This window comes from Podarcis tiliguerta (assembly GCF_965153285.1).
Source record: "Podarcis tiliguerta genome assembly, chromosome: 5".
Classification (NCBI taxonomy): Eukaryota; Metazoa; Chordata; class Lepidosauria; order Squamata; family Lacertidae; genus Podarcis; species Podarcis tiliguerta.
In genome coordinates, this window is record NC_139538.1 from 665731 (window position 1) to 691973 (window position 26243).

Here is a 26243-nt window from a genome sequence, read left to right on the forward strand (position 1 = left end):
AGGTGCAAGGAAAGCAGGCGCTCCAAGGCTGGGAATAATAAATTATTATTATTACTTATTATTATTACATAGACAGAAGGCATCCGCTGTTGTGGCTGGGAGGAACCCCCGGGGCCCCTTCCAACTCCTCGATTCTATGGCTCTATCGTGGTCATTTGTTAAATTTACATGCTGCCCTTCGTCCAAAGACCACAGGGAGGTTTCCACCGTCAAAGCACAAAATGCATAACGTAAGAACAGCAGCAAAAAACACCCTGCCTTCATATAGGACAGGCACAGGCAAACTCCGGCCCTCCGGATGTTTGGGACTACGATTCCCATCATCCCTAGCTTACAGGTCCAGTGGTCAGGGATGATGGGAATTGTAGTCCCAAACATAGCTGTCAACCATCCCTTATTTGGTGGGAAACTCCCTTATCCCAACGTCGTGTCCCGCTGCTGTCCCTTATTGATGATGTCCCTTAAATTTCCCGGGTTTCATGCTCGCCCGGCTTGGGAGGGAAGCAGCGGCTTGGTGTCCTCCGCCGCGAGAGAGAGAGCGTGCATGAGCTACCGCGTCTCCATCTCTCCCTTTCCCCCCTCAGGGGTGTGTCATGAGGAGACGGGCGGCAGCGGGTGGGCAGGCAGCCCCTCTCTTGTGAGACTTCCGCCGCGCTGCCAGCGGAAGCTGGAGGCGGCAGCGGCGGCTGAGGAGGCAGCCTGAGGGAGGAGGAAGAGGAGGGGATGGGGAGGGATGCAGAAGGGCAGCCCTTCAGTGGCCGCTGCTGCGCTGCAACCACCTCATGCTGGGCTCGCGGGTGGTGTGGGCGTGAGTCTCTCTCCCTCCCCCCTCCCTCTCGGGTGGGGAAGGCCGATGGAACTGCTCGCGCCAGGACGACGGCAGCCCCGACATGCTGCTTAGCATCCCCTCCAACCAGTGCAGCATCTTAATGTAGTGATTTCCCCCTCTGCATCCCTTTCCTAACTCTTTTTTTATAGATCATTTGTCCATCCATAGTTCCAATTTTTACTACAAGTTTTCTGTCAATCCTACCAATGTATGTAACTCTTGACAATAGCTTTTCAACTAAATTATAACCTTTCCCCATTCTTTATTAAAGAGGTCCTCTTCCTGGTTTCTCATTCTGCCTGTAAGCTTTGCCATCTTGACGTCGTTCATCAGTTTTGTCTGCCCCTCTCCTTTGGTGGGAGTTGTAGACCCTTAGGATCACCTGGTTCAACCCCCTGCAAAACCCAGTCAGTGGCAGCAAAAGCAGCCTGGCTCCATCAGTGGTGGATTTACGTATAAACTAAGCCAAAATCCCTTATTTTGGCTGCTGATCCCTTATTTTCGAGGCTGCTGGGCCCTTATTTTCAAATCTGTAAGTTGACAGCTATGGTCCCAAACATCTGGAGGGCCGGAGTTTGCCTCTGCCTGATATAGGAAGTGCATGCGGCCCGAGGGGCGGGCGGGGTATAAATGACAAAGTCATGATTCTTGTCCATGATTCTCCACCATCCCCATCCTAAATAGTAATTTATTATTTCTACCCCGCCCACCTGGCAGGGTTTCCCCACTAGCACCAAATTTTCTATTTTAATATTCATATTCCTCCACTATGGAAAGCTTCCCTCCCCGGGCTGCGGGAGGCCCAGGGGGGCGCATTCAGCCCCCTCAGGGGGCGGGAAGGAGAGGCGAGGGGAGCTCCCGCGAGGGAGGCCTGGCGGGGACGGGCCGGTGTCGGGGCCCCCAAGGTCGCCGGGGGGGAGAGGGGAGGCCTGAGGCCTCCGGCTCTCTCTCGCCCCCCCCCCGCAGCCCTGCCCGGGAGGCCGCCCCCTTCCTCTCACCAGGCGGCGCGGGCGCTGCTCCTCCACATCCCGGCGTCTCGCCCTCTCGCTCGGCCCGCCAAGGGGCTCCCTCGCCCAGTGCAACGCCCAAAACACGCCGCCGCCCGGAAGCGGAAGAGGCGGGCGGAGCGCTTGGAGGGAGACACCGCGCCGCCCGGAAACCCCGCCCCCTCGCCGCGGGACATAGACTCACGAAGTGTAGAGAGGCGGCGCCGCGGACCGGAAGGGGCGGGGGCAAGGCGGAAAGGCCGGGGGAGAGGCTGGAAGGATCACGTGGTGCTGGATGCTCCTCCCCTGGCAGTGCCTCTCGCCGCCAGAAAGGCGGGATCCTCCTCCTTGCAGGCCACGAGTTCGAGTCCTGCCCTCGGGAGCGAGGAGGAAACGGGCAGAAGAGAGGGGGAAATAGTAATAATTGTAATAGTAGTAGTAGTAATAATAATAATAATAATTTAATAAATAATAGTAAATAATAAATTTAGCTTAATGGTTGCCATCAATTTGATTTCAATTAATTTTTATAATGAAATGTTTTAGAATGTTGCACTATTTTATTGTTGTTAGCTGACCTGAGCCCAGACTCGGCTGGGGAGGGCGGGAGAAAAATAAAATTTATTATTATTATTATTTTTACAGACACATCACCTTGCCAACAAAGGTCCATATAGGTAAAGCTCTGGTTTTCCCAGTCGTGATGTATGGAAGTGAGAGCTGGGCCATAAAGAAGGCTGATCGCCGAAGAATGGATGCTTTTGAATTCTGGTGCTGGAGGAGACTCTTGAGAGTCCCATGGACTGCAAGAAGATCAAACCTCTCCATTCTGAAGGAAATCAGCCCTGAGTGGTCACTGGAAGGACAGATCCTGAAGCTGAGGCTCCAATACTTTGGCCACCTCCTGAGAAGAGAAAACTCCCTGGAAAAGATGTTGGGAAAGATGGAGGGCACAAGGAGAAGGGGAAGACAGAGGACGAGATGGATGGACAGTGTTCTCAAAGCTACCAGCATGAGTTTGGCCAAACTGTGGGAGGCAGTGGAAGACAGGAGTGCCTGGCATGCTCTGGTCCAGGGGGTCACAAAGAGTCGGACACGACTAAACCACTAAACAACAAATAATAAATTATTATTGCTGCTGTTGTTAATAAGATTGTTTTTGTTTAAATTATTATTATTATGGTGGGACACTATGTCTTCTGTTGATCTAGACTTTTGGGGTTTTTTTTTTAAAAAAAAATTGAACAATTTTAGCAAACATATCCCCCCCCCCCCCCGCCGCCAAGGACTTCCCTCAGCTCCCCTCCCTGGTTTCTTTGCCCATATTATCCTCTGCATATTGCAAAATTGTACATATCGTTGCCTTAGCTATCATATATTCAACTGATAACTTTGTGGATGTTTATTCAAAACCTGCCAAGGAGTCCAAATCGTTTTGTTGTCTTTCTGGATAATTTGTAAAAAGGTCCCACTCTTCCTTGAAGCCACGGTTGTCCTTATTACGCAGTTTGTATGTCAACTTTGCCAAATCCGCATAGCTCATCAATTTTTCTTGCCACTGTTCTTTCGTTGGGATTTCCTCATTCTTCCATTCTTGTGCTAACAAGACTCTTGCCACTGTTGTAGCGTACACAAATACTGTAGATTCTTTGTTTTTTGGCAGGTCTTGTCCTACAATCCCTAACAAAAATGCTTCAGGTTTCTTTACAAATGTCATTTAAAAAAATATTTTATCAATTCATTATATATCAATTCCCAATTTTTTTAACTTCCCTACATTCCCACCACATATGATAAAAAGTACCTTCTTTTTCTTTACATTTCCAGCATACGTTTGACCCTGTTTTATACATTTTTGCCGAACACTAGACTTTGGTTGATGCAGCCTAGAAGAGCATTAGCTTTCCTTGCTGCTGCATCACACTGTGGACTCATGTGAAGCTTGGGGTCCCCCAAGACCCCTAAATCTTTTTCACATGTACTGCTAGTAAGCCAAGTGTCTCCCATCTTATACAGTCATACCTCAGGTTGAATGTGCTTCAGGTTGAGCGCTTTCGGGTTGTGCTCTGCGGCAACCCGGAAGTAACGGAGCACGTTATTTATTCAAAATGACATCATGCGCAGAAGCAGTGACACGTGCACGCGCAGATGCACTGTCGTGTCTTACGCTCCATTTGGGATGTGAACGGGGCTCCAGAACGGATCCCGTTCGCATCCCAAGGTACCACTCTATTTCTGCTTCTGGTTCTTCCTGCCTAAGTGCAGAACCTGACATTTGTCCCTATTGATTTATGCAAATTATGAAGCACGGCACACAGAAGGGAAGTGGCTTCAGCATATAGTATGGTCTGGCTTGTATAAATCCATCATTCACACACACACACACATGTATACATATTTATATATATGTATAATCACTATAGGGATGCGGGTGGTGCTGTGCTCTAAACCACATAGTCTAGGACTTGCCGATCAGAAGGTTGGCGGTTCGAATCCCCGTGACAATGTGAGCTCCCGTTGCTCACTCCCTGCTCCTGCCAACCTAGCAGTTCAAAAGCGCGTCAAAGTGCAAGTAGATAAATAGGTACCGCTCCAGCGGGAAGGTAAATGGCATTTCCATGTGCTGCTCTGGTTCGCCAGAAGCGGCTTCGTCCTGCTGGCCACCTGACCCGGAAGCTGTACACTGGCTCCCTCGGCCAATGAAGCGAGATGAGCGCCGCAACCCCAGAGTTGTCCGCGACTGGACCTAACGGTCAGGGGTCCCTTTACCTTTATAATCACCACCTGATTCCTGTAACAAAGAAAGTAAAGAAACCTTGATAAAAGAGCTGCAATCATAGGAAACCAGTGTTTTCTTGTGCTCAGATCCTGCTTGTGAGTTTCCCACAACTGGCATCTGGTTGGCCAGTCTGAGGAGTGGATGCTAGATGGAACACAGCTCCTTTGGCCTGATCCTGCAGGCTCTTCTTATGTTCTCAAGCAGGCTCTGAGTGCGAGAGCAACTCTCCTCTCCTGTGGATTCCAGGTAATGGGATTCAGAAGCATCGCTGTCCCGACTGCAGGCAGAGCAGAGCCATCAGGGTCCAGAGCCACAGGCATCTCTCTCCTCCATGAATTTGTCTCGTCCTCTTTCAAAGCCATCCAAGTTGAATCTATGTATTGTTTTCCTTTATTGTCTTTTCTTTTATAATTATAAATTATCTAATAAATATTATTAAAACAAAAACAAAGCCATCCAAGTTGGTGACCAGCCCTGCCTCCTGTGGCAAGGAGTTCCACCGTTTAACTCTGCATGTGCGAAGGAGTGAATCTTCCACCATTCGACTTCTCGGGCTGCCCTTGAGCTCGACCGTTAGGCGAGATGGAGAAAAAGGTTTCTCTGTCCCCTTTCTCCGTGCCAGGCACCATCGCACGAACTTCTCTTCCTCTCCTGCTCCCTTTTACGTCTCCTTTCACCCCTCTGAGGAGCTGGGTCTCTCCTTCGGTCGCTGTGCCCTGCCAAAGTTTGGCAGCACGTGGCAAAGTTCATTTGTACAGAGAGAGAGACGGCGATCAATCAAGACCTGCTTTTCTGCTTCTGACAAACACGCTGCCCGGCTCAGAGAAATCCCATAATCTTTCCTGGCGAAGCACTCCCCTTTTTTGGCCTGCCCCCAGCAGAAGAATGCAGCCGGGCTCCGTCTGCCCGCCAGAGCAGGACGGGCGAGGAGGGCCAGGTGGATCCTACCTGGAGCCATGGGGTGGAGCTGTCTGTCTGGAGGAAGGTGTGTCCCCAGCAAGCTTCCTTGGCATATAAGGGGTGACCCATCCCTGGTGTCCTGGCAAGGCTTGCAGCAGCGACAGTGACCCTGGGGAGAGTCCGGGGAATACTTGGAGGCCTCAGGAGACCAAGGCAGACAGCTTCCCATGGGGAGGAAACATGGAGGGAACCACCAGGCTTTGCTCAATGAGGGAGAAGAGGCTGAAATGGTGAGTCCCAGAATCTAAAAGTGCAAGCGGGTTGGGTGCGTTGCAGCGGGCTGGGCTGGATGACCTTTGGGGTCCCTTCCAACTCTGCCATTCTATGAGTCCCCCTCTAACAGAAGCGAGCAGGGAGCCAATGGGAGCTTGGAAATGGAAAGGGGAAAGCTGTCTTTTGCCAGCTGCTTTTGTTGATAAGTGTTTCCTTCTGCTCTGGTGGGTAGGACTTGAACCCAGGGCTTCAAGTTACAGGAAAGGAGATTGCGATTAAACAAGAACCTTCTGACAGGGAGAGCCGTTTGACAGGGCAGGAAGGCGATGGACTCTCAGAGGAAGTTGCTGAATTATTCAGGCCAATTTCTTTGTAAGGCAGTGGCCTTAGCTGACCTCCTGGCTGTCCCCACCAGCATCCCCAAAGAATGAGCCCGGTTGCAAGATATAGGACTGAAGGAGGGGCCTCCAGGCCAAGGGATGGGCCTCCACCCCCCTCACCTGTCTGCTAGGTAGGAGAATAAGATCCAGAGAGTTGTGAGTGAGCAGAGCTCGGAGCTGGAGACAGAGACTCGCTTGCTCTGCACTGGACCCAAAGCCGGGACTACATCCTATGCTCAGGTTGTATCTGTGTGCAGATAAACCCAGATATCCTAAAGGCACCGCAGGGTCTTTCGTTCCAAGGAAACTGAACCCAGGTAAAGTGCCTTGAACCCTGGATTATCTATCGGCCCAGAAATTGGGGTGGCGCAGAACATTATGTTAAATATGTGGAAGACATTCGGCTTAAAACTTTCCCCATGGAGGCTCCTGAACCAAATGGAAACCCTTCTGGGAATACGAAGTTTCTAACTTAGCAGCAGTCCTGCGTTAGCTCTGCTCTGCTTCCCATGGGCAGCTCCCAAGACAGCGCCTGCTGCCCATTCCTGGCCGGATCCTGTCTTGCACAGCAGCAGCAGCAGCAACAGTCCCTTCAAAGGGTTAATTTCTCCAGATCTCTTTCAACACAATAATTGTTGCCCAGAGGGATTATGGCTGCGGTCCTGGGCAAATTTACCTGCGGGCAGGAATCCAAACTGAAATCAGACGGGTGGCTGTCTGTCATGGATGCTCCAGTTGGAGGTTTCCTGCATTGCTGGGGGTTGGACTAGATGGCCCCTGAGGGTCCCTTGCAACTCTACAATTCTCCTGTACAAACCTCAGGGTTGCATCCTCTCCTAGGAGGCTGGTCACCCGAGCCTTGCGTTTCCGTGGACTATGCTAGACCTGACGCTAAGAGCGTCCTTAGAAACAAAGTCTGTTTTGAAAAATGGAAGGCGCAGGAGCGGAGGTCCCGATTCTCCGCAGGGCTGCTGTGCTTGCAAAGAGGCGCTCTAACCCTTTCGTCCCGAACTGACTCCGGAGTGAGTCACCGCAGGTGACTGAACCAGCAGGATTCACCCCGACGGCTGTTCCTCCGAAGCGGTAACATCAAGGAATGTTGTGAGTAGCACATCCTCATCTCTGGCAACCGCAGGGACGCTGCTGCTGCCGCTTTTGCTGCTCCTGTTGAGCTGGTTCCACCGATTTGGGGGGGAAAGTCGCGTTTCCAACAACAGCGAAAAACAGACCGCAAAAGGAAGCGGAAGGAAGATGAAGAGCAACGGGGAACATCGGATTCCCATCAAAGGATCAAAGGCTAGACTGCAAAAGTTTAAAAGGCTTTGGAGGGCAAAAAAGTCTGCTCCTGGCCCCCCCAAAATGGAAAAGTGGGCGATTGGTGGTGGTGGGAGCTCTGCTTAAGAGACCCCCCCCCCTGGTTTCCACCTGCCTCTGCTTTCCATCTGCCCATGCGGGGGCTTCATGACTACAGAGAGAGGGGAGAGAGGGGGAGCCGCTAGGCTTTGCTTGCAAAATGCTGGCGGACAATTAAACGCCAGCCCCGCCGTGCCCTTTGGGGGCAGGGAGAGGGAGCAGGGCTCGGCCGCTGACTTGGCACAGGCAGAAGAAAATGGCAGAGACCCGCTTTCCTGCTTAGCGCTGGGTTCCTGCTTTCTGCAGCGCCCCAGAAGCTCCCCAAGACCAGCTAGTTGCTCAGGGCCGTCTTCCCCATAGGTGCTAGGGGTGCGGGGCACCTGGGCGCTGGGCTCTCAGGGGCACCAGGCTGAGAGTCCGGGGCCCGAGAGCTGAGTCCAGGGAAGAGCCTGTCCGTCCGTCGGAGCTCCGCGGTGGGCTCTTCTGCTGCGGGCGGCTCTGCGCTGCGAGTTCGGGGGCGACCGAGCCAGTGAGGCGACTGGCCAGCTCTGCCCTCCTACGCACCTGGGACTGGGCAACCTGGGGGGGGGGGGACCAGGCGGATCTTTGCACCCTGGCGCCGCATGTGCTTCAGACAGTCCTGCCAGTGCTCTAGAAGCAGTGCCAAGCCCTGCCCTTATCTGCATGGCACCGTGTGGGGCAGGTGGGCATGGCTTGCCCCCAAACAGTCTCGCAGGCCCATTGGGTGAGAGGCTGGCAGGCCAAGATGGGCCAGAGGTCACACCATCATTTCCAAGTGCCCCCCAAATGCCAAGGCCATCATGACAACCCTTATGCCACTACTGCTCCTCACTGTGCCACGCAGAGTCCTGAATTCTGGGTGGGTCAGATACAGGATCTCCCATGTGTTTATCTATGTGCTGTGTGGAGAAGTACTCCCGGTGCCTGTTTTCCCCTTCCCTCCTGATTCTTTTTTCCTCTTGTGTCATGTCTGTTAGATTGTGGGCAGGGACTGACATATTTTAGGGTATGCCAAGAGCGTGGATAAACTCTAGGTGCTTTGTAATTAAAGACAGTAGTGGCATAAACTGAATTTAATAATGAAAAGAGAGATTTTAAAGTGGTGCAGAAGAGCCGACGGGAAACTCTTTTGGAAGTCTGTTGTGAGAACTGCCGCTCTTGCCATGCCGGCCCCCCGAGGATTGACCAGAAGTCAATACGGCCCTCGGCCTTTAAAACTTTGCCCCCCCCCCCCGTGTCTGCTGCAGTTTCAGACGTGGCTCATTTCGTGGGCTAAACTCCCACGTTGGTTTTCCTTGAAGACTTGCCATCAGGGTCTCTGGTGAACCCGCAAGTCCTGCAACTGCAGCAGGCAGCCGTTCTGTCAACCCATCTACCGCACAGTTTCGTGCAAAAACTGGATTTAAAATGTTTATGGTTTTTGGGTAGTTGTTTCTTTCTGGGTTTGGTATTACTCAGCAATCTGTGGCATGTGCTTAGCCCACAAGCTGTGAGCCAAAGGAATGACGCAGATTACGCAACTGTTTCCTTTTGGTCGTTTTAATCATCTTTGCGGCCGGACGGAGAGCGGGCCAAGTTAAGGACGGGGTGTTGCTCTGCTGCGGCTGGAGGGCGGCAGGATTGTGGCAGGCGGGGAAGGAGGGGCAGAAGGAGTATCTGCCATGCAGAGTATCGTCTTCACGCTGGCATTGGCCTCTGCCTCTCAAAAACTCCGTCACTTGCCAAGTCATAAGCAGATACTGAGCCTGGATTTGCAGTTTTTCTGTGGTTCCCGTCTCAACGTTTTGTGGTGGTGGAGACAGATACAGTGCTCCTTTGTGCTACACATAGTGAAACTCTGGAACTCCCTCCCACTAGAAGCAGTGATGGACATCAGCCTGGGTGTCTTATGAACAAAAGAGGTTTACAGACTGTCTCAAGGCAAATCTTTAAAAATGTAGCATAAACACCGACAATTGGGAAACACTGGCCTCCGAGCGCTCCAGTTGGAGAACAGCCTTTACCAAAGGTGTTCTTAAGTTGTGGGTGAACATATCAGACGACACAGCAATTCTTCAAACAGCTCTTGTTTATTCACAGGCCAGAACAGAACTGAACTGAAGGGTTCAGCCAGCCTGCTTATATAGAGCTCCACTACAACGCAACAGTAACAACTTTCTGTAATTATCCAATCACTGAACGTCACTTTCAATTCCTTATTTGCATATGTGGACCTGAGTGAAAACTATCTACAGTATCCCCCTGCTGGCCCAGGGTGAGAGCTTCAGTACATAACAGGCATCCTGGGCTTTGAAGACACTCGAACTCAGGACGCAAGGGAGAAATGTGCTAAGAGGAAGGCACGCATGGCAAATCCACACCGTGATCAACTCCCACCCGGAGACCCATGTCCCCACTGTGGAAGGACGTGTGGATCCAGAATTGGCCTCCACAGTCACTTATGGACTCACTTTTAAAAACTGTGTTCATGGAAGGCAATCCTACTCGGCTACAAGGGATCACCAAAGAGAAGAGAGAAGAGGATTAGGCAAATTTATGGCTGTTGAAGGCTACTTGCCACGAGGGCTTTGCTGTGCCTCCACAGAGAGAGGCCACCAGCTGGGATAACTTTAAAAGAGGATTGGACCGATTCATGGAGGAGGAGCGGGTTAGGGATGCTTCTGAATGGCAGTGGCTGGAAACTGCCCAAAGAGAGGGCTGCTCTTGTGCTTCTTCCATTGGGCCATCAGGTCGGCCACTGTGAGAACAGGATGCTGGCCAGGATGGGCCGCTGGCCTGATCCTGCAGGCTTCTCTTATGCTGTTCTGTTCCATGTCCCAAGCTGCTTCTGGGGCAGGATGGTCTCTCAACCTCCTCCAGGTCCAAGAGGTCTGAAAGACACCTGCCCAAAGAAGCGGATTCATGCAGGTTCCATGCATTTTTCATTTGACCCGGGGAATGCACAAAGGATGGATTGTGATTGACATATGCAAATAGTTACAACTCAGTTGAGCAGTTGGGGGAGTGGTGCAGAAAAAACAAATTACTCCTTAACTTAAAGAAAACAAAAGAGACCATTGTGGACTTTAGGAAATGTAAATTGAATATTCAGGCACTTATTATTGAGTGGAAGTGCGTGGAACAGGTCTCAGTGTTTCGATTTCTGGGAATGGAGTTGAGAGATTACCTAACCTGGGGAGAAAACAGCAAAGACCTGATGAAGAGAGCACAGCAGAGGTTATATTTTCTGAGAATCCTCTGGAAAAATAATCTCTCCAAGGACCTGTTGATGGCATTTTACCATTGCACTGTGGAGAGTGTATTGACTTATGGTCTGTGTGTGTGGTTTGGGAGCTGCACGGTCAAGGGAAAAACAATGCTGTCCAGGGTTGTCAAGACTGCGGAGAGAATAATTGGGTGCACTCTTCCCACCTTGGATCAAATCTAGGCTTCCAGGTCCCATAAGAAAGCTGCAGAGATAGCGCAGGACAGTGCGCACCCCAGAAATGATCTCTTCCAGCTTCTGCTTTCTGGAACAAGGTATAGCGTCCAGTGGCGTAGCGTGGGGGGTGCAGGGGGGGCCGGCCGCACCGGGCGCAACATCTGGGGGTTAGGGGGCGCAAATCCACGGGTTAGGGGGCGCAAATTACTTGCCTTGCCCCGGGTGCTGACAACCCACGCTACGCCACTGATAGCGTCATAAAGACTAGGACTAGCCGCCTGAGAAACAGTTTCTACACAAATGCCATTCTGGTTCTAAACACAGCATAAGGAGTCTCTATAGTATATTGTATTTTAAAATGGGGTTTCGCGTTTTTAGGGGTTTTTGAATGTTTTATGTAGATTTTCAATTTCATTGTTCTGTATTGGACAATGACAATAAAGATATCGTATCGTATCAGTTAGGGAAATGGGGGTGCAGCTCTACCTGGAGAAGCCATCAGGAAGTGAACCTGGATTCTTCTGCATGCCGGACAGACGCTCTTCCTCTTATCTCTTTCCCATTAAATTCCAAAGTTCCCTTCTTAGTATTGTCAGGGCTGCCCAGGAAAACATGGTGAGGTTGTGTATAAAATCACTCACATGCAGACATGGTCAATGAACAGAAATCAGAGAGGAGCTCGTGTCATTTTCCGGAGGTGTAGCCTACAGAATCCCTATGGTGTGGGGCTGGTTACAATTTCAAATTGCATATAAACCTGGGAGGGGACAGGAAGCACCTACCCAGGGCCAAAATGTCCAGGTTGGTCAATCAAATGTGAAATGGAATCATGGGATGGCAGAGTTGGAAAGGGGCCCAAGGGGGGTCATCTAGTTCAGCCCCCAGGAATCACAAACACTGAGGCTTCCTGCCATCTCTCCTTAGGCCAGGGGTCAGCAAACGTTTTCAGCAGGGGAGCGGTCTGCGGTTCCTCGGACCTTGCGGGGGCCCGGAGTATATTTTGGAAGAAGAAAAATGAAGGAATTCCTATGCTCCACAAATAACCCAGAGATGCATTTGAAATAAAAGGGCACATTCTACTCGTGTAAAAACACGTGGATTCCTGGACTGTCTGCGGGCCGGATTTAGAAGGCAATTGGGCCAGATCCAGCCCTCGGGCCTTAGTTTGCCTGCGCATGCCGTAGGCTTTTCATTCAAGGAGCTTGTAGGTGGAGGTGTGGGGCGGAGGTGCTTTGAACACCCAAAACAAAGATAGCAGCCGCTATCAGAATCCCAAATCGGATTGGAAATTCCATCCCCAAAGCTCCTCATCTTTCCGCAAAACGTCCCAGCCTCTGGCATCTCTGCACACCTTCTGCCTTTAATCCCTTTGCCCCGTGCATCTCAATATTCTTGAAGATGGCCTCTCTAGACCTGGGGAATGCAAGCTCCAGCCTCGGAGAGTGTGGGCTGTTCTTAGATAAGCATCTCGGAGGCAGAGAGCGCAATGCAGCCAGTGAGTTTTGGGTGGGCAGAGATTCAGGAAAGGGGCTGATTCACGAAAGCTGGTGAAATAGACTCGGAGTCGAGAGTGGATTTCATGCTCTTTATTCAGCTCAGAGGAGTGAGGAATGGAAGTTCCCCCGAAATGTCTGCTTTATATACATTATTGACACAATGGGCCCCACGTGATTGGCTAATTCCGGGATTCTCCTGTAGGCCTATCCGGTTGCGGATTCACTTCCACCTGGAGCTGGATTGGGTGGCTCCTGTGGACCAATCAGACTGCTGCATTCTGGATCCTATTGTTCTAGGACCAATCAGACTGCTGCATTCTGGATCCTATTGTTCTAGGACCAATCAGACAGCTGCCTTTTGGATCCTATTCAACTCAGTACATAACAGAGGGTGTGGGCTGTTCTTAGATTAGCATCTCAGAGGCAGAGAGCGCAATGCAGCCAGGTGAGTTTCGGGTGGGCAGAGATTAGGAAAGGGGGTGATTCACGAAAGGTGGGGAGAGGATGTTTCTTGACCTACGATGCTGCCCATGCCCTTTCATCTGCAGGAGATGTTTGGCTACAAAACCGAAGTCTGCCGGAGGGCCTTGTGCCTCGCTGGGTACGTCCTGTCCTGCGGAGTCCTCCTCCTCCTCTTCTACTGGAAGCCCGAGTGGGACGTGTGGGCAAACTGTGTGCCCTGCGACTTGGAAGAGGCCGACGTTGTCCTGCTCTGCACCACAGTAGGAGGAGATTTTGTTCTGGAAATGTTGGTAGTGGGAGGTTGGGAAACCCAAGGGTCTTGGCCAGGGGTTCTCAGTTTTTTGGGGTGGGGGCCCTGTCCCCCTGGTTCCATAAATCATCCCCAGTGCACACTGCCCTATTCCACCCCGTAAAAGCATTCTTCAGGTTAGCAGGTGGCACGACCCTCTAAGGAAGATAATGAAACCATAAAATTCAGAACGGGAACATTGTATTTTTCATCTCCAGCACCCTCCTAGATAATCCCCCCCCCCCTTCAGGGGCTCTATGACCCACCAGCGCTCTAGGCGCTCTATTCTCAATCCTGTGTTTTGCAAACTCGGCCCCCACTGCTTGGTTATGAAGGCTTCTTGAACTATTTGGATCCAAGCCCCATTTTTAATGGCTAAATCAGACCTCAGAGGCTGCGTAGGCACCATAAATTTCAAGTGCACGGGTCCCCTCAATTAATCCTGGGAACTGCGGAGCTACAGTTCCCAGCACCCTTCGAATCATAGAATTGTAGAGTTGGAAGGGACCACCCAGGTTCATCTAGTCCAGCCTTTCTCCACCTGTGGGTCCCCAGATGTTGTTGAACTACAACTCCCATCACCCCTAGCTAGCAAGGCCAGAGCTCAGGGATGATGGGAGTTGTAGTCCAACAACATCTGGGGACCCACAGGTGGAGAACCGCTGATAGTCCAATCCCTGGCAATGCAAGGATGTCAGCTGTAGCATCCCTGACCGATGGCCACCCAACCTCCAAGCAAGACGTTCCACAGCCAAGCAGCTCTTACTGTCAGAAAGGTTTTTCCGAATGTTGAGTTGGAATCTCATAACTCAAAGCCATGGATTCGAGTCCTACCCTCCGGAGCAGGAGAACACAAACTTGTTCCCTCCTCCATGGGGCAGCCCTTCAGGTGTCTGACGATGGCTCTTGTACGTCCTCTCAGTCTCCTCTTCTCCAGCTCCTTCAACCGTTCCTCATCAGGCTCAGCTTCCAGACCCTTGATTGCCCTGGTCCTCCTTCTCTGCAGACCTTCCAGCTTGTTCATATCTTTCTTAAATTGGGGTGTCCAGAAGTGGACACAGGACTCCCGGTGGGGTCTGGTCAAGGGAGGAGAGGGTTCTTAATGCAGGATTCTTTCACGTGCTTTACCTGTCTCGTGCGTAAGAGGCCCAGGAAGCACCTGGGCCCAGGGAGCTTGCTCAACAGGGGTAGAGAGTAAAGTCAGGCGGAAATCTGACTTGCCTGACCAGTGGAATAACCTCAAGTGGATTTTCCACAAGAAGCGCCAGTCTCACCCCAGTAAGTGGTTAGATGCGAGCCTGTGGCAAGGCAGGGCAGGATCCTGCCTCTTTGATCCACCCAGGTCCTCCTCATTACTTGCGCTGTGGTTCCAGGACTCATCCTCATTTGGGCTTCTGCTCGCTTTTCTCCAGGACGAATTTCGCGTCTACACCCGGAAGAAGGTGGTTTGGCTCTCTGTGGCCGCCCTCGGCCGCTTTGACCCCGCGCACCCCCTCCTTGCTGATGAAGGCTCTCTCCTGAACAAAGTCATCGCCAGGCCGGAGTTGAAAGTAAGGGGGAACCCGGAACCGGGGGGCTGGGTGGTGGCGTCACACGGGGCCCCCAGTTATGACTCCTTGATTTCGCCTCCTGGGAAGCATCTCAAAGCAATTTCACAATGCAATAAAAGAGCAGATACAACAATAACACTCCCCCCCCGTGGTTTAGTTTAATTAATTCAACAAGCTGATGAGCTTGATCTGGCGATAGCTGCTTCTCAAAGTCTGAGGGTCATTTACACCTCTGGTGCCCCCTTGCCTCTAACCAGGTCTTTGGTGGACTTGATGGACATCCTAGACGCTTTTAAAATGTGGCTCTTTTGGGGGATGTGTGTTATTGGGTTATTGTTCTTGTTTTGATTTTATATATTGTGATCTTTTCTGTGAACTATCCTGAGACCTCCAGGTATAGGTCAGTATATAAATTCTAATAATAATAATAATGGGACGCAGGTGGCGCTGTGGGTAAAAGCCTCAGCACCTAGGGCTTGCCGATCGAAAGGTCGGCAGTTCGAATCCCCGCGGCGGGGTGCGCTCCTGTTGCTCGGTCCCAGCGCCTGCCAACCTAGCAGTTCAAAAGCACCCCCGGGGGCAAGTAGATAAATAGGGACCGCTTACTAGCGGGAAGGTAAACGGCGTTTCCGTGTGCGACTCTGGCTCGCCAGAGCAGTGATGTCACGCTGGCCACGTGACCCGGAAGTGTCTCCGGACAGAGCTGGCCCCCAGCCTCTAGAGTGAGATGGGCGCACAACCCTAGAGTCTTTCAAGACTGGCCCGTACGGGCAGGGGTACCTTTACCTTTACCTTTAATAATAATAATAACAATAATAATGATGATAATAATAATGGGCCCCCTAGGGAATCCTGCTGCCTCTGGGGGGTGCTCTACCATGTGGTACGGCCCTAGGTTTCCTATATTTCAAAAAGTGAAAATCCGGACACAGAAGTTGTTGAGCTTTTTGCTGGACATCCAAGCGATTTCTGCCCGGATGCTGTTTCGACTCCGGATGCTGACAATCTGGCAACCCTCTACAGTCCCGCCCCTGCAACCTGCTTGGCTCCTCCCCTCCCCTCAGCTCTGCCCACCAGAGGCTCCTCCCACTCTCACTGCTCTAGCCCCGCCCATAGAAGCCTCCTCCCATCATCCTGGGTAGCCAAGTGCGCCTCTGGATTATCCCAGAAGATGCCATGTGCTTCGCAGAGGGGTCTGGCTGCGGCTGGGAACGCAACCCCCGGATGAGGGCTGTGCTTGCTGTTACTGCTGCCCTGCCAGGGTCATTTATTGATTTATTTTCAATTTATTTAATGATTTTCCAAAATTTTAGACGGACAAACATACCTAAGTCTTAACTGTACTTGATCTAATCTTAGTGACATTGTTAAGTGACATCCTCAAATCCCCCTGGCTGAATTTCAGTGTGTATATCATTGTAACAGTTTTCCAAAACCAATTTTTCTCATAAAATTAACTTAATTACTTAACATCTTTCTTTCTTTTCATTTTAACTTTAAACACCTTATTCTCTAACATCACATAATTAAACCCTAAGCCTATCTGATATTTGCAAGTTTTTCCAATTAAATTATCTTAGCGTATTTAAGTCAATAGTCTTGGAATTTCATCCATTCCTCCTGGTGTTCCCCCTTGCTAGGGTGATTTATTGCTCTGTTTTACTGCATTAATGCTCCACCAGCTCCCACCCTCTTATGCAGGGGTCAGCAAACTTTTTCAGGAGGGGGCTGGTCTACTGTCCCTCAGACCTTGTGGGGGGCCAGACTATACAGTGGCGTCTCTGGTTGCGAACGGGATCCATTCTGGAGGCCCATTCACAACATGAGCAGAACATAACACACAGCGGCGCGTCTGCACACGCACAGGTTGCGATTCAGTGCTTCTGCGCATGCGCGTGACGTCATTTTGCGCATCTGCACATGCGCGAGCAGCAAAGAGCGGTGAAACCCAGAAGTAACCCTTTCCGGGACTTCCAGGTGGCTGCAGGATGCAACCTGAAAAAACGTATCAAGGAGCAAACGTAACATGAGGTATGACTATTTTGGGGGGGGGGGGCAAAACGAATTCCTATGCCCCACAAAGAACCCAGAGATGCATTTTAAATAAAAGGACACATTCTACTCATGTAAAAACACGCTGATTCCCGGACCATCTGCAGGCCAGATTGAGAAGGCGATTGGGCCGGATCCGGCCCCCGGGCCTTAGGTTGCCGAGCCCTGCTCTTATGTATCACCCTCCAGTGCTGGCTGGCAAGATTTAGAGGCTGGCATCCTTCAAGGAATGTGTTTCAGAAGGAGGCTGGGGTGCGGGGGGTCGGTGGAATCCCAACACCCCGAAATACTAGATCCATTCAGCAAAACTAATGCATCAGTCATGACTTCTGAGCGGAAAGTGAAAAGGGTCTGGACTCTGCCGGGAACAATGTCTCAGCAGAGGAGTTTGGTCCTGCGAGGAAGGCTGGCTGGGGCCGAGGGTCGTGCGGCGGCTCAGAGCCTCACCTGCAGCCCCGGAAGCTCCCTGTTCGAATCCCACCTTAGCCACCTGCAGCTCTGGAGCTTCTCTCCTCCAGAAACATATCATCCTTATTCCTCCCTCCCCATTTTTCCTCCCTCCCCCTCCCTCCCCCCACAGAACCCACCCACTCATAATCCCCGACTTCCCTCAGTTCCAGTCTTTGGTTTCTCTAAAAATGCTGTTTCCTGCATGTTACACAGTTGTATAGATCCTCAAACTAATTAGCTGATTATTATCAATAAAAAGTCTGTGATTGTTTATTCAAAGCCAGCCAAGGAGTCCAGTTCGCTTTGTTGCGTCTTCAGATACTTTCTAAAGGGTTCCAATTCATCCTTAAAGTCACAGTTATCCTTGTCCCGTAGCTTATATGTCAGTTTTGCCAGTTCTGCATAGTCCATCAGTTTTTCTTGCCATGATTCTTTAGTTGGAGTTTCTTCAGTCTTCCATCCTTTTTTTTTTTTATAAATATTTTATTCGTTTTTACATACAAAACAACAAAGCAAAACAAAAACAACGAACAATACACCAAAAACATACAGAATTACACAAACATAACATACTACAGACAACAGAAATAAAAACAGTCTTATCTTCATATTCATCTTGCATTAACTTGTTTCTCTGACTTCCCCGAGTCTCCCTTCCCTGTATTCCAATTCATACAATTTTCAGTCTTCCATCCTTGTGCTATTAAAACTCTCTCGGCCGTTGTCGCATACATGAAGATGTTTTTCAGCTTTTTTGGCAGATCTTTCCCTACATTCCGTAATAAAAATGCTTCAGGCTTATTAACAAATGTTAAATGGAACAGCTTTCCTCCCTCGACACTCGCGCCCATTGTTTGGTTTTCCAGGCGAGGTGCCTCCAAGTGCAGAAGATCCGATATGCCTGGGACTTTTCTGCCAAGCGGTTCGTGAAGGTCGGGTGAGTCACCTTGCGCCCGCCTGTCGCCGGCAAAAAAGCCCTGGGCAGGAACAAAGGCTCTCTTGTGGTGCGACGGCAGGTCTCTTTCTCTTGCAGGGTCCTCGAGGAGACACACACCTGCGCAGAGATCCATGGAAGGTTTGGGTCTGGGCTGACCAGCGCAGAGCAGGGCATCAGGTACTTGCTTCACAGAATCCTAGAGTTGGACGGGACCCCCAGCGCTCATCTAGTCCAGCCCCCTGCAAAGCAGGAATCAGAACATACATGCATCTTATATGGAAGAAGTTGTGGTTGGTCTAAAATCAGCCGCTCAAAGCATCATCATCATCACTTTTTGTTTGTATACCGCCTTTCTGTCTTACAATACTCAAGGCAGTTTACAAGCTGAAGAATGTACACCTTATAACAATCCAATGCGATACAAAAATGTGATAATAAAACAGCTTTAAAATAAGCAATCAAATAAAGTAACATTCAAAAATCATTAGAATAGTATGGAATAATAATATCAGCGTATAAAAATTAAACAGAAACCCACTCTTAACAATTACAATAAATAATTTCGAAACTACAATCAATAAAACAACGGCAAGCCCCAGTGCATAAAATAATACAAATTGAGAAGCTGAGACTGGAGGGTGGGGCAAGGCTGGTGGAAGGAGGCCTTGCCTGGTGGAGTCTCTCCCCTCACCTTGGCAGGAGCGGCGGGGGTCTCCAAAAGGGCAGGCAGGAGCCCCACACAGGGCTAGCTCAGTCCGTGGAGCACAAGACTCCGAATCTCAGAGTTGTGGGTTCGAGTCCTGTGCTGGACAAGAAGATTCCTGCATTGCAGGGGGGTGGGATTGGTGATGACCCTAGTGGTCCCTTCCAACTCTTATGGCCCTCACATGCCATCCCTCTGAGATGGAAGCCCTAGAGAGTCTGGGGGGGGGGGACAGAACCCCCACGGAGGTCCCTTCTCCAAGGTGGCACCAAGAAGATTGCAAGCAGGCATCCTTCAAAGGGCACGGCCGGGTCATGTCCCTGATGAACCAGCCCCTTACGGGGTGGGGAATGTCCTCCTGACGTCCGCCCCCTTTCTGTCCCTTAAAAGCTCCTGCTGTTTGCCTCCCCCTTGCCCCCCCCCCCCAGCGTGGGAAGGGGCGGCAGCTGCCTCAGGAGCCCCTTGTATTTCAATTAATTGATTGTGATTTTATGTAAACTGTGTTACTTTGGCTGTTGTTGGCCGCTCTGAGCCCGGCTTCGCCTGGGGAGAGTGGGATATAAATAAAATTGTATTATTATATTATTATTATTATTGGTGGACCAGCCATCCCATGGACTCCCTTTTCTCTCTCTTGCTCATCCGCAGGAGGGTCATCTGTGGGCCCAACGCCATCGACGTCGAGATCGCGCCCGTCTGGAAGCTGCTCTTCAAAGAGGTGCTTCTTCCTGCCAGGAGGCAGCTATCTCAGATTATCTATATCTTGTTGTTTAGTCGTTCAGTCGTGTCCGACTCTTCGTGACCACCTGGACCAGAGCACGCCAGGCACTCCTGTCTTCCACTGCCTCCCGCAGTTTGGTCAAACTCATGCTGGTTGCTTCGAGAACACTGTCCCACCATCTCATCCTCTGTGTCCCCTTCTCCTTGTTCCCTCCATCTTTCCCAAAATCAGGGTCTTTTCCAGGGAGTCTTCTCTTCTCATGAGGGGACAAAAGTATTGGAGTATCTATATCTATCTTGCTGCAAATACTCTTATCTTTTTTTTGTACAGTGGTACCTTGGTTCCCAAACTCAATCCGTTCCCAGAGTTCGTTCCAAAACCGAAGCGTTCCAAAACCAAGGCACGCTTTCTCATAGAAAGGAATGCAGAATGGATTAATCCGTTCCAGACATTTAAAAACAACAGCTAAAACAGCAATTTAACATGAGTTTTACTCTCTTGCAAGACCATTGATCCATAAAATGAAAGCAATAATCAATGTGCTGTGCTATAAAATAAATAAGACAGTATTGCAGATGATAAAAATTAAAATTAATTTTTTTTTCTTGCTTTCTCTGATGATAGTCACTGTTTGGATGGGGGGCTTTTATCCATTTCTGCAGTCACACAGTCGGTCAATCAGTAGTTGAACTGGGTTCCACACAGTCACAAAAACAAATTAACTGAAAAAGCCGCAGAAAGAAAAACACAAAATAAATAGCAAAACCAAAAGCGCCAAATACAATGGTACCTTGGTTCTCAAACTTAATCCGTTCTGGAGGTCCGTTTGACTTCTGAAATGTTTGAAAACCAAGGTGTGGCTTCTGATTGGTGCAGGTGCCCCAGAAACGAGAGCCGACAGCCACATCGGAAGTTCAGCTTCTGAAAAACGTTTGAAAACCAGAACACTTAATTCCGGGTTTCCGGTGTTTGGGAACCAAGGCTTTTGAGAACCAAGGTACCCCTGTAAAACACTTTGAGAGGGTTTTTGTTTTGTGGTGTATAAATCTTTACAAGATGTCATGTTCTTTATTTATTCTTTATTAAATTTATGTACTGTACCTCCCCATTAAGGTATCAAGGCCCACAAATGCATCACATAATAGGCAGCTGGAGAATCGTCCTCTCCTGCCTCTTTCCTTGAGGTCCTCCTTGGCTCCCGCGGTTGGGCCGGTTAGCTTCTCCCCATCTCCAGGGTGACGCTGCCCTGCTGGGAAGCCAAGGCAGGCAGATTAGCCCTTTAATCAACAAGAGATTTAGCCTGCTCCCGCCAGAACATCCTGCTCTCGCTCCAGCGGCCAGTCCTGCCACCATCGCCATTCGGAATTTGGAGATTTTGGGAGCTGACCGAGAGCCAAGTCGGTCTCATGAAAGCCTGGCTTGCAAAGAGGCCTCCGGGGAGGAATTAGGCCCCCCATGCTGGGGCAAATGGGGGGTGGGGGGCTTTTCTGTGTCATGGTTGGACCAAAGGGGGGGGGAGCAAGTTTCCAGGGGGCAGGGATGCTGAGCCTCAGTGGGGCACCCCAGGAGTTGCCCGTCTCCCATCAGCCCCAGGAAGAAGCCAGCATGGCCAGGGAGGGGGAGAAGGAGGGGAGTTGGAGCCCCCCACCCACCCAATGATCTTGACTTTTCTGCAGGGCAGAAAGATTAAGAGACTCCCCATTTCCTTCCCCTCCAAAACACCAGCCCAGCCGTCTGAAAAGCACCCTAGTTTCTGGTTCTCCCATTTCTTTATTTTATTTAGTTCCTAAAATTTATATACCACTTGATTGCAAAACAATCAAGCCGGTTTGCAAAACGTTTAAGCAATCAAAATCCAGAGAAAGGGCTTGCATTCAACGACTTGGATGATGGACTGAAGGGCATCCTGATCAAATTTGCAGATGACACCAAACTGGGAGGGGTGGCTAACACCCCAGAGGACAGGATCACACTTCAAAACAACCTTGGAATTTCCTGCCAAGGAGTGTGGTGGAGTCTCCTTCTTCGGAGGTCTTTAAGCAGAGGCTTGACAGCCATATGTCAGGAGTGCTCTGATGGTGTTTCCTGCTTGGCAGGGGGTTGGACTCGATGGCCCTTGTGGTCTCTTCCAACTCTAGGATTCCATGATTCTATGATTCTATGCCAGAGAGAAGGCTTTGCTTGGGCTAGTTTTGTATCGCTAAGAGAGCGCTGCCAATGCGCCCAGGATGGGGCAAGGCTCCTGCTCTCGGCGGTGTGGCCAAGGGGCACAAGGGGAGGGTCGTGGCAGAAAGCCGCCTGCGAGTGCCCCTTACCCAGCCTCCCCTCTCTTTTCTGTTGCTGGGCAGGTGCTGAACCCGTTCTACGTCTTCCAGCTGTTCAGCGTTTGCCTGTGGTTTGCGGAGGAATACATTGAGTACTCTGTGGCCATCATCCTCATGTCTCTGCTCTCCATCTCTCTCACCGTGTATGACCTCAGGAAGGTGAGCAGGAGGGAGGGGTCTCGCCCAGGCAGGCGGGGGAGGGTCTCATCGTCCTCAGGCAGTGCCACATTTAAAGGTAAAGGGTAAAGGGACCCCTGACCATAAGGTCCAGTCGCAGATGACTCTGGGGGTTGTGGCGCTCATCTCGCTTTACTGGCCGAGAGAACCAGCGTACAGCTTCCGGGTCATGAGGCCAGCATGACCAAGCCACTTCTGGTGAACCAGAGCAGCGCACGGAAATGCCGTTTATCTTCCCGCCGGAGCGGTACCTATTTATTTACTTGCACTTTATATATATATATAATTTTTATTCAAGTTTTCCAATATAAAATTAATACAATTCGTACATCTTTTTTACATCCATTCTCTTTTTTTTTGACTTCCCTCAACTTGACTGATACTCCGTCCCTTCTTAATTTCTTACACATTTCTAAAACCTTCCATCTATTATTTTTGTAAATTAAGTCTTATTTTACTCCTATTCTAACATTTCTTCTTACAGAGCTTCATTAAAGCTTACAAGTGTTATTTGCTTTTCACTTAGATTATGCATATACTCTGTAAACTTTTCCCAATCTTCTATAAATCTCTGATCTCGTCGATTTCGGATCCTTCCCGTCAGTCAGTCTATCAAGTTCTGCATAGTCCGTCATCTTCATTCTCCATTCTTCTAATGTAGGTAACTCCTCTTGCTTCCATTTCTGAGCCATTAATATTCTCGCTGCAGTCACTGCATATAAAAATAACTTCCTTTCTTTCTTATTTATCTCATTCCCTGTAATACCAAGTAAGAACGCTTCTGGTTTCTTAACAAAAGTGTATTTAAACATTTTTTTTCAATTCATTATAATATATCATTTCCCAAAAGCTTTTTACTTTCTTACACTCCCACCACATATGATAGAATGTACCTTCTTTTTCTTTACATTTCCAACATTTATTACATCCTTTATACATCCTTGCTAACTTCACCGGTGTTAGATACCATCAATATTTACTTGCACTTTGATGTGCTTTCGAACTGCTAGGTTGGCAGAAGCAGGGATCGAGCAACGGGAGCTCACCCCATCGCGGGGATTCGAACCGCCAACCTTCTGATCAGCAAATCCTAGGCTCTGTGGTTTAACCCACAGCGCCACCCACGTCCCTGATGCTGGATTTACATATAAGCTAAACAAGCTATAGCTCAGGGCCTCACTCTCTTGCCCCCCCCAAAAAGGAAAAAAACCTGATGTAAGTCATGGGCCGCGCCTGCTCGCCTGCTCCCTGCAGGATCTGATCACAAGAGCAGGACTCTTCCCTCCTGTGGTTTCCAGCAACTGGGATTCAGAAGCACGGCTGCCTCAAACTGGGAAGAGCGTGTGGCCAGCAGCCATCCATAGCCCTCTCCCTCTTCATGAATTTGCCCAGTCCTCTTTCAAAGCCCTGTGGAACACCCTCCCACTAGATGTCAAAGAGAACAGCAACTACCAGACTTTTAGAAGACATCTGAAGGCAGCCCTGTTTAGGGAAGCTTTTCATGTTTGATGCATTACTGTATTTTAATATTTTGTTGGAAGCCGTCCAGAGTGGCTGGGGAAGCGCAGCCGGATGGGTGGGGTATAAATAATAAATTATTATTTTATTATTATTATTATTATTATTATTATTATTATTATTATTATCATCATCATCATCACCATCCAAGTTGCTGGCTGTCTCTGCCTCCAGTGGGAGGGAGTTCCACAGTTTAACTCTGTGCTGTGTGAAGAAGACTTTGCAGCTGGAATCCTGCGAGGTCGGAAGGGCCCCCTTCAAAGCAGGGAGCTGACCTCCCCACAGCTGCTGCCTGGGCTGTAAACTGGTTGACTGGGATTCCAATCCTGTTCCCTTTCCTGGCGCTGGAAGCGCAGCAGGGAAATGAGGGCCGTTGGGCGGCTCCCGGCTGCTTCCCAGAGACACACACCTCTTTCCTTTCCATGCCCACAGCAATCCGTGAAGCTGCACCGGCTGGTGGAATCCCACAATGGCGTCCTGGTCAAGGTCCTCAGGAAGGAAACAGGTGAGCCCAGGGCCAGGGCAGGTCCCTGCTGCCGGCTGCACCACTCTGGGCAGGGAGGGTCCAGATCTCCTCTCCCCGCCCTTCTCTGCCTTCCCTCCACCTCCACTGCAGCCCAGGAGTTGGAAGGGATCCCCAAAGGTCCTCTAGTTCAGCCCTCTGCAAGGCAGGAATTGTGGCTGAGGGTGAGGCTGAGGGTTATGTGGGAATGTTGTAGATACTAGGAGAGGATACAGCGGTACCTCGGGTTACAGACGCTTCAGGTTACAGACTCTGCTAACCCAGAAATAGTATAGTCATACCTTGGGTCAAATGTGCTTCAGGCTGAGCGTTTTCAGGCTACGCTCCACGGCGACCCGGAAGTAACAGAGCGCGTTACTTCTGGGTTTTGCCGCTCGCGCATGCGCAGACATTCAAACTGATGTCATGCTCATGCACGGAAGCAGCGAATTGCAGACGTGGGTTGCATTCACTTCAGGACGCCAACGGGGCTCCGGAACAGATGCTGTTCGCATCCAGAGGTACCACTGTACCTTGGGTTAAGAACTTTGCTTCAGGGTGGGAACAGAAATCGTGCTCTGGCGGCGCGGCGGCAGCAGGAGGCCCCATTAGCTAAAGTGGTGCTTCAGGTTAAGAACAGTTTCAGGTTAAGAACGGACCTCCGGAATGAATTAAGTACTTAACCTGAGGTACCACTGTATATTGATTTAATAGCATCCTTCCTCTCTCACGCTTGTGAGTCAACAGCAGAGTGCATTCCCCAATACACACAGCAGTGGAGGAAGCTGCAAGGGCGCCTGGGGCGGTGCGCCCAGGGGCAGAGCGAGCCACCCATGGGGCGGGGCGCACTGCGGGGCGTCTGGAGTCTGCCTGCCTCCTCCCACTCAGCCGCCCTATAGTTGGGGGGGAGGCAGCAGGTGGACCGTTTGGGCAGGAGAGACACATGGCTCAGGTGCGCTGCAGGCTCCGTGGTAAGTGCCACCCGGCATTTTGTCACCCTTCTCAGTGGTGACACCCGGGGCAAAAAGCCCCCCCACCTCCCTTCCTCCGCCCCTGAATATATAGCAGGAAGCTAGTTAGTAGATTCATTTGAATCTCTTTACTTTAGCAATCTAATCTGGCTTCATTCAGATTGGAGTATATTCCTGGTAAGACCCCTTTTATCCCTCCTAAAAAGAAGAAAGACACAAGAAGCTTCTTTTTAAAGTAACAAGAAGTTTACTCACATTCAGTTCACAGTTGGATCCATGAAGGGAGGCTTCAGCTTGCAGTTACAGATACAGTGTGGCTGACATCCTTGTAAGGATGGGAGGAACGGCTAAGGGAGCTGGGGATGTTTAGCCTGGAGAAGAGGAGGTTAAGGGGTGATATGATAGCCATGTTCAAATATATGAAGGGATGTCACATGGAGGAGGGAGAAAGGTTGTTTTCTGCGGCTCCAGAGAAGCGGACACGGAGCAATGGATCCAAACTACAAGAAAGAAGATTCCACCTAAACATTAGGAAGAACTTCCTGACAGTAAGAGCTGTTCGACAGTGGAATTTGCTGCCAAGGAGTGTGGTGGAGTCTCCTTCTTTGGAGGTCTTTAAGTAGAGGCTTGACAACCATATGTCAGGAGTGCTCTGATGGTGTTTCCTGCTTGGCAGGGGGTTGGACTCGGTGGCCCTTGTGGTCTCTTCCAACTCTATGATTCTAGGATTCTAGGATTCTATGATTCTCCTTTGGGAAAGGTTCTCAGGCAGGGTGGAAGGAGAAAGAACTTGCCCAGGTGAAGACCTGGTGGAAACTCTCACACATATGGTTCTCACTTGTAAACTATATGCTGATCTCGGTCAGCAATTTTTGGATCAACTCTGTATCCCCAAATGGAGGTCATACATTTTCCATCACTGGGGAATGATCAGGAGCTCACCAAGTTAGTGGCTGAATATCTCTGTTTGGTTTTTGTTGTTGTCGAAATACACTGCAGACGTCTGATCTCCCTGGAGACCTAGAGATGTGACGATAGACTGCTCTGCCTCCTTTCTTTTAGCAAATGTTTTGTGCCACTGGGGAAGTGGGAATTCTGTATTGATCTGTTTTGGATGTTTGAATGCTATGCCAATAAAAGGTTTGATGA

General features: G+C 50.1%; 2 protein-coding genes across 10 annotated transcripts in view; one reads left to right on the forward strand and one right to left on the reverse strand.

The window, feature by feature from the left end:
- Window positions 1-2018, reverse strand: part of OPA1 (OPA1 mitochondrial dynamin like GTPase) — a 59809-nt gene extending 57791 nt beyond the window's left edge. For 5 of the 8 annotated variants that reach the window (XM_083441976.1, XM_083441972.1, XM_083441974.1 and 2 more), the window contains exon 1: window positions 1828-1946. In XM_083441976.1, the coding sequence (XP_083298102.1) occupies window positions 1828-1856 (29 nt within the window). In that variant the 5' untranslated portion in view covers window positions 1857-1946. Of the gene's footprint in view, window positions 1-1827 lie in introns of all 8 variants that reach the window. The other 3 variants (XM_083441969.1, XM_083441973.1, XM_083441975.1) reach the window with 3 other exon arrangements.
- A 3490-nt stretch (window positions 2019-5508) lies between these two features.
- Window positions 5509-26243, forward strand: part of LOC310678260 (putative cation-transporting ATPase 13A4) — a 52175-nt gene continuing 31440 nt past the window's right edge. For both annotated transcript variants that reach the window (XM_083441947.1, XM_083441948.1), the window contains exons 1-8: window positions 5509-5784; window positions 12987-13160; window positions 14602-14739; window positions 18108-18178; window positions 18275-18355; window positions 19530-19599; window positions 21951-22085; window positions 24054-24126. In XM_083441947.1, coding sequence (XP_083298073.1) covers window positions 5722-5784; window positions 12987-13160; window positions 14602-14739; window positions 18108-18178; window positions 18275-18355; window positions 19530-19599; window positions 21951-22085; window positions 24054-24126 — 805 coding nt within the window. In that variant the 5' untranslated portion in view covers window positions 5509-5721. The remainder of the gene's footprint in view (window positions 5785-12986; window positions 13161-14601; window positions 14740-18107; window positions 18179-18274; window positions 18356-19529; window positions 19600-21950; window positions 22086-24053; window positions 24127-26243) is intronic.